General features: G+C 34.3%; 1 protein-coding gene across 1 annotated transcript; it reads left to right on the top strand.

Moving 5' to 3' along the window:
- The first annotated feature begins 6,188 nt into the window (after window positions 1–6,188).
- Window positions 6,189–10,754, top strand: LOC127085499 (uncharacterized). The gene is made up of 9 exons (XM_051026015.1): window positions 6,189–6,390; window positions 6,733–6,848; window positions 6,950–7,007; window positions 7,342–7,491; window positions 7,886–8,096; window positions 8,840–8,885; window positions 9,662–9,782; window positions 9,969–10,041; window positions 10,159–10,754. Exons 1-9 carry the CDS (start codon window positions 6,318–6,320, stop codon window positions 10,370–10,372), a joined length of 1,062 nt encoding a protein of 353 aa, XP_050881972.1. The 5' UTR covers window positions 6,189–6,317; the 3' UTR covers window positions 10,373–10,754.
- The last annotated feature ends 2,107 nt before the right edge of the window (window positions 10,755–12,861 follow it).

Genomic DNA, 12,861 nt, shown 5'->3' with positions numbered 1-12,861 from the left:
TGTCTGCATTGGAAGCCTCATGAGGAGGCGCCAATGCCTATGGCGCCTGTATGTCTTGACATGTTGGGCGCCTAGCCTCTTGGCGCATGCATTTTATATCTCCTCTGTATAAATACCTCGCCCTGGATGCAATATTTTTCACACAAAATCTTTCCCTACTACCATATTTTCTTTCATTCAACTCCACTCTCCTTCAAGTTTTTGTGTTTTAACCATGTCTAAATACATTCACAAGCGAAATACCGATTTAATATTTTCCGCTATTGCGTCTCTGATAATGATTCGACTCTGGAATATAGATTTGTTTGAACGTCTTAATCGGACGTTGAACAGTTGGTTAGATGGAGAAATTGGAGATGGTGAAAGGATTAGAAGAATCCAATGGCTTGTGTCAACGTTCAACCAAAATGGAGAAGTGCGTGAATGGATGGATATCAAGACTGACTGAGACGTTCATAAGATGATGCATTACATATTCAAAATTGTTTTGATGGTTGTAATTGCATAGTTCTTGTATTGTAGTTGTTTTAATTGTTTGTGTTATTGTTTATGTAATGATATTTTCCTCACAAACTTATAATATAAAATAAATTTAGTTTTTCATATATTGCAACAGAGGTACATGTGAATTTATCTGGTTGTGCTCGTTTCAACACTATGACAGTTAATACGATTGTGACCTGGCTGACGACATGAACTATATAATCTAACCATTTTGTTCATCGTATCCATTTCGATTCGAATGCGGGTGCTGTTTGGGCAACCCTTTTTCTTCCTTCGCATAACTTCGTTGTGCCAGACGATGTCCCCTTGATATTCTGGCCAGTAATCATCTTTTACTACTACGAAAAAACTAATTTTATATACATTTGATAGGCTGGTGACTTTGTAAACGTCAGATAACAAGTAGGATGGATCATTCGAACCTTTGAACATGCCACAATAACATGGGAGCAAGGCGTACGAAAGGCTTGTAACTTTCTGTAGTCGCACCAACCTCTATCTAGTTCGACTCTGTACTGTCCCATCGGCATGCCCTCATTGTGATCTATGGACTCGACAACACTATACCAACCTTTAGTGCGGTCAAACACCGTGACCACATGTGTGTTTGCTTTGCCAGCTTCATGTCTAATGAATTTCATTAAAGCATCACTGAACAACTGCCCAGATTGCAACACTAAATTCCATTTGGAACGTCTGGTCTCAAATAGCGCCCCTAGACTAAAATATGTTGTCTGCACCAAAGAGGTTATAGGTAGGTTACATATGTATTTGAAGACAAAGTTCATTGATTCCACAAGATTTGTTGTCATGTGGCCCCAATGTTGACCATTGTCGTATGCCCTAGTCCACTTCTCCAATAGAATACTGTTGATCCACTGTACTACATCTGCGTTTGACAATCTTATTTCTTCGCGGTAGTGTTTGAAAGAAGGTTATGATAATGCGTAATCTGCATTGACAACCTTCTTCCGCAACGTCTTGTCTTTGATTTCCCGCATGAAATTTTGAGCAATATGTCTAATACAAAAGACATGCGTCGAAGGAGGATCTTGCCAGCCATTATCAATGTTATTATATGCACTGATGATTGAAGGGTGTCTGTCGAAGATCAAACATAAGTTAGGTTGTGGTGCAACGTACAATCAGAGATTTCTTAGGGAAAAATTTCATCCCTCAACAGTCTCCCCTTCAACAAGGGCAAAGGCGATTGGAAAAATGTTGTTGTTGTCAACTTGTGTCACTGCCATCAGTAACGTTCCTTTTTATTTCCCGTACAACCATGTGCCATCAATTTGTATAATAGGTTTACAGAAAGAAAAACCTATGATGCATGGTTGATATGTCCAGAAGAGATAGTGGAATATTCCATTTCCAATAGCACACATCCCGTCTTGTCTATACGCGGGCAATGTTTCCAACTTGACAATAGTACCTGGAGCATATTGTTTTAGAGCAAACAGGTATTTTGGAGGTTGTTTGTAAGACTCCTCCCAATTTCCAAACATTTTTTCAACAACTTTTGTCTTAGCTATCCAATGGAGTGTATTGGTACTCTGTCCTAATATGCGAGATTATTGTACTCACCTTTAACAACGGATTGTCGCCAATGACAAACAATATTTCATCGCATATTAGCTAAGAGCTTAGTTTCCAATGATCTTGCATTGGGTTTGTCAGCATGCATGTGTGAACTGGACCCATGGATCAAATCTCCCAAGAATTGCTCCTCTTCCGGTATGAAGCTGACAACCTGAAAAGGCAGTGCTCATTCGAACAATAAATTTTGCACCTCAATTCATTAGTTCTATCAACTCTAAAATCAGCTGATAGTTGCATGTAAAAAATTTTGATGGCTTTTACACAATCCTCTTTTGTCGAAATGTGTCTCCTTGTTTCAAAGATCCTTACATTTACACATAAGGATTGTATCATATATCTGATGAAGGTTCATCGGAACCCAAATTCAACCTTGTCATGTGTTGAGGTGGACAATATACATGACTAGCTGGTAATGGCTCCTCTTCCTCATCAGCGTTCACCATTGAATCAACCAAGATCTTGGCTTCTTCCTCTTCGTCATCTGCAACATTCACCTCAGCTTGTTCGTCATCAGTTTCACAAAACACTTGTGACTGATCAATGAACTGAGACACTTGTTGTTGTTGTGGTAATATATACAACTCCATATCGTTGTACCCTGATTGTTCGTGACTGAGAAACATATGTTGCACATCTTCATCATCTTGAATCTTCTTTTGATAAAACTTCACCTGATTTTCTGCAAACAAAACCGGATTTTTATAGATGATTTTGCCAACATGACTACACTGCAAGACTATGGCTACTCTACTTTGCCATGCATGCAACCAATCACATGCTGCATAGGTTGCAAACCTAGTAAGACTCCCTCATCTATAAATAGGCTTCAAATCACAACATCAAATCATCTCCAACACTAATCATCTATACTCTTTCTTTACCACACTCTTTCCCTGCCACACTTAAGCTCTGAAACATCAAATTATGTCTTTGTTGACTATGGGTGATGAACACTCGAGAATATCTCGACATTTGTATGTTATCACTCTCTTTTTACTTATTCCATATTTAATTCGTATACCTATGTTATATATATTTGTATTATATATTACTTCTTCTTATTGTGTTTCTTACTTATATGTTATTAGGACCCAAAGCGTTTTCGATGTCGTGTACATGAATATGTACCCCACGATCCTTTGATAGAACCATATATTATAGGATGTGGATTTGGAAATCTCCTCAACATTGTCTCGTACTCGGTGGACTACAAGTTCATTCTTGCTTTGTTGGAAAGATGGAGACCCACACATTTCACCTTCCTTTCGTTGAGTGTATAATCACACTTGAGGATGTATACATGTTGTTGGATCTCTGTATAGATGTTAAGGCCGTGAATGGTAGAGTAAACCAGGACAACTCTATCTGCAACGAATTATTGGGTGCCCCTTTGTGTGACAATCAAACTGAGGGAGAGTCATCCGGTCAAGCAAGAGGGCAAGGTATAAATTTAAAACACCTTAAACAATATTATGCGAGTATAATATTGTCCGAAGAATCAACCAAGTACAAAAAAATAATTAAAGCTCGGTGTTATATTATGATTTTATTTGGTAATTTTTTATTTTCAGAAAGTACAGGTAATTCAGTAAATATTATGTATTTACCGTTGTTACGCGACATTAATAAGGTAAGCACATATAGTTGGGGTTCAACTGTGTTGGCCCATCTATATAGTGCAATGTATAAAAATGCAAAAAATAATACTTGTACGTTTTTTTCATGTGCGTATTTGCTACAAGCATGAGGTTGGTCAAGAATGCCGTCACTCGCCTTGATAAACGAGAACCCATTCATGTTCCCGTTCGCAACAAAGTAAGTGTAACACTTTACCATTTAATTAATTATATTTTATATTATAATTAATTGTAAATAATATTTTTTATTTTTTTTATCTAAGGTGGTCAGTAAGGGGGATGAACTACAATAGATGTCCAAAACACGTTATAGTAGTCTATCGCAATCTATTGGACCACATTGGACCAGATAATGTAATACTCTTACACAACTATATTTTAATTTAAAAATACTTATCAAATTATTTATCATCTAATTGTTTCATATTGTTTTACAATTTATCTAGAGGCCATATCTGGGTCTTGATCATGATGTGAACCATGACGATGCTGCAGTTTGGACAACAAAGACAACAATTATCCGATTCACTACTATGTAAATGCACCAGAGTGACTGGTTCAAATTGCAGTTCGATATGCAACAACAGATTCCCAAACCTCCCATGTGTTTGGGGAATTGGCATAAAAAAGAGTTGATGCCCAATGAGATTATTCCGACTGGATAGACTTTGCAAAAGAGATGTGTGGTCAATGGAGGAATCGACGACAACACATCTTAAACGAACCAGTCATCCATGATGCAAGACCAACTCAACAATATATGACATGGTTTAGGTAGGTAACAACTCAACAATTTGTGTCTGAGTCGCGACATTTGATGAATCCACGCCAACTAGCTTTGTCATCGTACGCCCAACAATAAGTCCCCGTCCAACACCAATGTCAAACCACCTAAACCCAACAACCAACCTCACAACATCAACCTACCACATACACCCAACAACCAAACACCCAACTTCGTAACCCATTCATGCCATCCACCCAACAACTAAACACCCAATGTCGCAATTCATTCATGCCACCCACTCAACCACAAAACCAAGAATCGAACCCTACCCACCAACAACCATACGCTTCAACCACAAACGTCTATAGCCCAAATGATTCATATGAGTCACTTCATCGTAGCCCTCCACCAATGACCACTCAAACACCCCATCACCAAAACACACAATCATTGTTTAACTATAGTACATCCCAGGAACCATTGCTTCGTTTCCAAAACGATTCAATGTCCCAATTTGGGCAATTATGCCGTCCATAATCCACCCAACCCCCATCGACCTAACTACGATGACATGAGCACCGAACTCCATTATGGAAGCGCCGTTGGCCAGAGCCCCTTCGGATATTAAGAACAAATGATGACACATCTGTCGAATACCGCTGGAACTTCCGCCGAACCTTCACACCAGCCATCATTCGATCAGATCAACACACAAAGACCCCAAACACCTCAGGAAAATCATGAGAGACCTCAGAGACAAACTAACGCATCTGGATGTGGAACATGAGGACGTTTCGATCGGGTCGGTCATTAAGTTTTTATCAATCCCATATAACATTTATTATATCATGAATAATTTATTTACATTATCTTTTATTATTTCATAAATAAAAAAAATTAAAAATTAAAAAAAAATACAAGGGTGTATGCGTCAGATGAATTGACACATACACCACATGCATTAAGTAGGCGCCATAGACATTGACACCTCCTCATGAGGCACAATGCAAACGCCATGGACATTGGCGCCTCCTTATGAGGCTTTCAATGTAGGCGCCAAGGCCTTAGGTGCCTCCTCTTGGTATTAGACGGATGCGACAATTCATATAATGCATCTTTCTTTAAATGTGGTTATTTTGGAATTTATTTTGAAAAATTTATTATTTTAAAATTAATTTTAAAAATATTGATTATTTTAAAAAAATTCACATTCTAAAGACAAGTTAAGAAATAAAATAAAATATATTTACTTTAGAAATTATATATTAAAGTTTAATAATCAAAATAATTATTTAATATTAAATTCTTTAATTAATTATTAGTTGGTTTATTCATGATTAATGTTGAATTTGATAGGAAGATAATAGTTCCATCCCCACAATTGTTATCAGAAAAAAAAACCTATAACCACTTGATATATGTTAGAACTAACTCTTAAATCAGATTAATGGTGAATTGGTTATTAATTAGATTAATTGGTCCAATGAATTGGATTTTAAATTAAATTCTTGGACATGTCTCTATCCTTCCAAGATAACAAGAATCTTCTTTTTCTTTCTGGGATTAATGATTATATACCCACAATATAAAAAAATTTACATCGTTATTCATCATCATCTCCTGTTTATATTATTTTATAGATTTTTAAAATAAAAATCAAATTTATTTCAATATCTAAATAAGATTAACCCAGTATATGTATAGATATATTTCAATTATATCCTTACTTCTTGCTCTTTTTACATCAATATGTAAAAATATTTCTCCACCTTCCTTCATAAATCTCAGCGCGCTCTTTCAAAACCCTAAACCAGAGAAGAACTTCCCATTTCTTGATCAATCAATCAATGGCAGTTCAAAGCTCAACTTCCAGTAGTAAATCCCAACTTTCCAAGAACGTTTCTCACGACCATTTCTTCGGTACTAGTTAATTTCAATTTCTGAATATTGCTTGTATTTACCATTTCTTCGGTACTAAAAAATTGAACTTTTATATTACAATCTGATTATTAGGGTTTATGTGTGGTAGGGGCTGATGATTTTTACTTTAAAAAATTGATCTCTCAGAAAGTGGTGCAATTTACAATCCTCTACAAGTAATTAGGACCTTTTAGTCTTGTGAAACATATTATCTCTTTGCATTTCCTTTTTCCGTGCCAACCTTAGTCTGACTATTACCGGAAAACAAACTGGGTATAGCATTGTTTTATCTTTCATAAATTTTATGATTAGAACTAATTTTACTATATTTTGATATTGAAGTATGGAGGGAGTTTGTATGGGGAGCTGTTGCGGGTGCTTTTGGGGAAGGAATGATGCATCCAGTAGATACCATCAAAACACGAATACAAAGTCAAGCTATTCTAAATGGTGTTAAGGTATCATAATAGTCTATAGATATGCAATCTCAGTTTTAAAATCTTGTGTTCATATATTCTAAAGCTTTTGTCTTTTGTTGGGAACATCATTTGTCTATTAGAACCAGAAAGGCATATTGCAGATGGTGCGGTCTGTTTGGAAGGTTGATGGATTAAAAGGTAAACTACTTTGATGATTTAACATATTTGTTCTAATTATGGGTATTATTGTTTTTTAGTTATGAAATTTCTTCTTTTAAAAATGACATTTAGCGCATGCTTTGATCAGCTTATTTTGCTTTTGAAAAAAACTTCTCAACATTTTTAGAGAGCTTTTGACTGAACAACCTATTTGGAGGGTAAAATGATGCAAACCAAGCATGCTTTTATATACATGACTGATGACTTAAATCTAAATTCAATTTTTATCTCAATGTTCTTGTTATGTAGACTTTGGATTTCAAACTTGAAATATGTGATCCTTCTGAGTTCTGATTGATTTAAAACTGTTTAGGCTTTTACAGGGGTGTATTACCTGGTGTTACTGGGTCTCTTGCGACTGGTGCAACATATTTTGGTGTCATAGAGTCAACTAAAAAGTGGATTGAGGATTCACATCCTAGCCTTGAGGGCCATTGGGCACATTTCATTGCTGGAGCTGTTGGTAAGCTGATTTGCAGCATCTAATAATAATAATAATAATAATAATAATAATAAAAATAATAATGATAATAATACTTTTGTATAGTGTTCGAGAATTTACACATTTTTAGTCACTCGGGCATGTGTATGAAAACAGTTGTAATGTAATCTGTCTGATGATTGCCGCAATGCTTTTTCTCTTAACTTGTAATGTTTGTGATTTACTGTTTTCTCACATTTGCCTGTTTATTTTTGAAATTTAGTTGAAATGTTTCTTCAGCAAGTTATAGACTAGTACACTGCTATGTGACAAATATTTTTAATCTTGCTAAATTTGAAGGTTTATCGAGTTTGACATCTATAAGCGTGTGAGTGTGCAATAAAAGGCTCAAATCTGCCTTACTTTATATTTTCAGGAGATACACTTGGTTCTATAGTATATGTTCCATGCGAAGTGATAAAGCAGCGCATGCAAGTTCAAGGCACAATTACATCCTGGACTTCTACTGCATTGAAGAATGGCATTGAAATAAAACCTGGTGCAGAAATATATGACTATTATAAAGGGATGTTCCATGCAGGCTGCTCAATATGGAGATCACAGGGCTTAAGGGGTTTATATGCAGGGTATACACTAGAAACACTAATATCTTTTGATGATATAATCTCGAGTTATCTAATTCACTAATTTTTCAAATCCGTCTTTCTCACTTAATAGAATTTTAAATGCACATCAATTGACAATAAGTAGTATCCTACCCTTGGTACCAATAAGTTATCCTTTTCATAATTCGTTTTTCTTGTTCCGTTTATGTCACTGTGAGAAGAAGATTTGGCTATGAGTTGTGATACACAAAATGATTTTACAAATATCTGATAATGCTTTTATAGATGAGTCATGATATTTTATGAAGAGCAACAACAATTCACTATTAGATTTTGTAGAATGTCATTTAACTAATATTACCCGTTGAATTATGTGATAATATACATGAAAGTTTTCAGTTCAATAGAGGAAATTCAATTTCACAACAATTAGTTTATAGTTTGTGATTTTGTCATTAAAAAATTATAGATTGAAGAATTGCACATGTGATAACCAGATTCTCGGCCGCACGCGCATGCACATGCACACACTTATTAAATTCCTTTGTAGTACCGACTCCTCTGAACAAAGGCGTGTCCGACACCAACACATGTGATTATATTCATTTTTTAAAATTATCATCTGTGTTGTAGTTTTCCATGTCTGTGTTGTGTCTGGCATGTCCGTGTCAATGCTTCATGGTTAATTTCCAAACATTTTCTTTTTTCTTTGGTTTCACAATTTCATGGATGATTCTAATTTGTTATTTTGCTTGATTTTGCAGATATTTGTCTACACTGGCAAGGGATGTACCATTTGCTGGCCTGATGGTATTATACATACATAGCACATTGAGTTCACCAGATTCAGTGTTTGTGTTTTAACTTTTTTCATGAATAAATCACTTTTATATAAAGATTTAACACTTCAAAAGTAATTAAGGTGTGTATCAGGCGTTTTTGTTTAAAATAAAAAAAAAAGTGATAATCAACTTGTTTAAGATTATTTTTGTGAATATCAAAAGCTTTTTTCTGTGTTTAAAATAGTGAAAATCACTTTTATTTATTATTTTTTTAAAATTTTCTCTTTCATCTACCACATTCATTCAGCAAATATGCCCTGACTATTCCATAATATGTTATATTCAATATTTTCATTAGATAATTTAAACACTCTTATTTGGTCCTCTTTTAGCTTAATTGAAAGCCCATTGTCTGATATGACTAAAGCCTCTTACTGTTAGCACTTATTTAAGCATTGAATAAATATGTAACTTAACTTTTTAATCTCAATGCCATTGTACTGTTAAAACCAAGGAGATCAACTAGAATCTAAAACAAGTAAAAATGATTCTATTGTGAAGTTTGTTTGGAATGATAATCATGTAAGATTTCAATTCATATACATCATATTGCCTTCGAAAATTCATCATTATTACATTCCACTGCAAATGTATTTCTTTTTCATTTCAAATGTATTTTGTTCATTCATATAAAATGCAAGTGTGATCAAAACTCTGCAATCATGTAGTTATGTATTTAAATCTTGTGTGAAAGTAATATATGTGTAAATATGCTTTTGAATACCTTTCATGCAATTGTTATAGGTTGTGTTCTATGAAGCTTTGAAAGATGCTACAGAGTATGGGAAGCAGAGATGGATATCTAACCCAAAATGGCATGTTAATAATTCTTTTGAAGGACTGGTTTTAGGAGGATTAGCTGGTGGTATGTCCTGTGCTCTGCCTTAAAAAGAAGTTTTTGAAATATATAAATAAGAGAAAGATGGGTTTGAATGGATGTGATTAAAACTGGACAAAAAACCAGTGGAAAGTACACTGGACCCTTTGTAATTAAGTGCTCTAGCGATAAATGTTTTCTGTATCAATGATTTTTGTTCAAATAATTAAACAGGTCTCAGTGCATATCTCACCACACCTTTGGATGTCGTCAAAACTAGGCTGCAAGTTCAGGGTTCAACTTTGAGGTATCAATTCTTTTCCATGACTATTCTAACATGTTATTATGCAGTTTTCTTTCATGATTGTTGTTTGGAACATGTCTGCTTTGGCACAATGGAGTTTATTTTCTGGTGTACTATTAGGTATAAGGGTTGGTTGGATGCCATTTACAATATATGGGCTAAGGAAGGCTTGGAGGGGATGTTTAGGGGTAGCATCCCCAGAATTGCGTGGTACATCCCGGCTTCAGCGCTTACATTCATGGCTGTTGAATTTCTCAGAGAACATTTTAATGAAAGAGTGCCCAATGGTAATCTGAGAGTACCAAAGAGGAAATCTTTGCAAGAGGCTACTTAAAAGTTGTGACTGAAGTCTCATTACTTCCTATCTAGAGTTTTACAAAGATGGGATGCTACATCATATCAAAATTCTTAGGTATGCATAATCTACTTTAGATTCTTTTTGTTTCTAACATGTTGTAACAAGGAAATTGTAGTCAAAATGCAAACTTTGACCAAGTCAAATTCGGCCTAGCCCATTTTTGATTGTTTAGTATGTCTCATCTGTCAAATTAGTGAAAAGTGACTTGATAATTTTTTTTGGAAATTTGGCTTCTGGAACGGCTTAAGGTGATAATAAGATGTATATATCCGGATAGATAGATACACACCAATATATACAGAATTACTTTACACATTCTAGTTATTGAGGAAATATTATTTGGTTATGTATTTGTCTATTTTTGAGTAATCGAAATTGTTTACTTATCCTATTATCTAAACATGGATGCACAGTCTGCTTCAACTCCTAACCTATACTTCAACCTAATTAGAGGTCAATTCTGATAATTAATAGCTGTGTTATCATACTCGGCCGTTCCGGCCATTATCTCGGCACGGAACAGAAAAAACAAGAAAACCACATTAGGCCGTGTCGTTTTGTCACAGATGGGTAACTCTGCTAGAACATCCACAAATGGGATTGGATTCGAAACGATGCTGTTCTGACGTGGCCGCATAAACCGTATATGATATTATCTAAAATTTTTATGGAGAGCAAGGTTATTTTATTGATTTTATTGGCAATGACATTCGGCAGAATGTTTTGCTTAAATGGTTTTTTATTTCTAAATATGAATACTTCATGAATTTTGATTAATTTGTTTTAGTTTTTAACAATTATGTGTTTATTAGTATTAACTATATTAGTGTATACATCACTAAAATATTGACCATTCTGCTCCCCGCTCCCGTTACGATCCTTTTGGGGATGGCCGTATTGCGCTGCCATCCGAGGTTAATAACATAGATTAATAGGGGAGGTAGCTCGCCACATTAAAGACATTTAAGCTACTATGGTTTTATGATTCTGCGTATGCTTGCTGGTTTTGCAAAGACATTTTTTTTAAAAGACATTTTATTTGAGTGGAAAACTTAAGCTACCATGGTTTTAAGTTTCTGCTTATGCTTGCTGGTTTTGCTACATTAAAAATAGATAGTAGTGAATGCCATTACTTGTCTTTCTTGATAATCATTCTCTTCAAACTTTTCAAACTATGCAGTGAATGCCATTACTTTATTTGTTCCTTCAATTGAACTTGCTATATAAAAACCTTGTGCTTTCCGTACTAATCCTGATCCCTACTAATGGTAGAAAGAGTTTCAAAGCAGGCCATGTTTGTTAGTTTTTGATGATGAAATGATAGAGTTTGGTGCCAGTATAAACATAAAGACTTGATGCAGTAGTAGTAGTGTATTATTATACAAGAAAATGTTGGAGTTGATGAAAAGGAGTTGTTGTGATTGTGTATAACTAAACAACAACAAATATTATAAAGAAATACTTAAAAAGTCCTTTCTTTTAATAACTATTATGAAACTGCATAACAAATATAAATTGATTATGCCAAAGCAGATAAATTGAGAATGCAAAATTAGGTAATTGGTTATGTGAAAACAGGTAGTAATTTGTAATGGGAAAGCAGATAAATTGATGACACAAAAGTAAATAAAATTGCTATGCAAAACACATGAATTAGTTATGCAAAAGCAGATAAATTGGTAATGCAAAAGCAAATAATTATGTGAAAGCTACTAAATAGTTATATGCTAAAGTAGATAAATTTTGTAATACTTGGTGGAGGAAAAAAGTAGGTAGAAGGTGAAAACTATAAATTGTGAGTGCAGATGGCTTAACTGAGCTATAAGTTTTGATTGTGAACGTGATCAGAAGCCATTAGATGCAAGTGCAATGTTTTCTTTGTGTTTGAATATTTTTTTTGAATCCAGTGTGACTGATATGAAATAAATGAACAAATAAATAGCTGGATAAATTAATGAAAATTTATTTGCGAACTATTTCTCATCCAAATAGAATATTTGTTGAAATATTGTATTAACCAAGCATTCAAACACTTTCTTTACACTCATTTGGTGTAAGAAAAATAGTCTTTTTTTTTCCGTGCAATCTAATCTATATGTTTCTTAGGTATCGCAACACACTCAACATAGATCATTTTAAGTGACGTCCTATTATTATTATTTTTTATTCTGGAGATGTATCTCCGAAATATTTTTGAAATTACATTCCCGTAACACAAACACATAAGTAGGAGAACCAAAAATATGTAATTTTTCTAAATCAAATTAAGATTTATAAAATAAAATTAGGATTACATAGATCATTTCAATATAAAATGCAACATTACTTCAATATCCAGGTGGACGTTTCGACATCTTCGCAATATCTTTGATCGATATTGAAATTGTCGCTTCCAACTCGAACGAAATTTTTGTTTCGAAACGGAAATACATATTCCATACAGTCCTTACATCTGCTTGCGTCTT

The sequence above is a fragment of the Lathyrus oleraceus genome, chromosome 5, assembly GCF_024323335.1.
Source record: "Lathyrus oleraceus cultivar Zhongwan6 chromosome 5, CAAS_Psat_ZW6_1.0, whole genome shotgun sequence".
In the NCBI taxonomy this organism is placed as follows: Eukaryota; Viridiplantae; Streptophyta; class Magnoliopsida; order Fabales; family Fabaceae; genus Lathyrus; species Lathyrus oleraceus.
The sequence above is the reverse complement of the archived record's forward strand: the minus strand, read 5'-3'. Positions and strand labels throughout refer to the sequence as shown.

What these genes read in the sequence shown, in the direction of transcription:
- LOC127085499 (XM_051026015.1), top strand. Translation starts at nt 6,318, where the DNA reads ATGGCAGTTCAAAGCTCAACTTCCAGTAGTAAATCCCAACTTTCCAAG. An exon ending in CTATTCTAAATGGTGTTAAG is followed by an intron (nt 6,849 to 6,949) that starts GTATCATAATAG and finishes TTTGTCTATTAG; the next exon opens with AACCAGAAAGGCATATTGCA. An exon ending in TTAAGGGGTTTATATGCAGG is followed by an intron (nt 8,097 to 8,839) that starts GTATACACTAGA and finishes TTGATTTTGCAG; the next exon opens with ATATTTGTCTACACTGGCAA.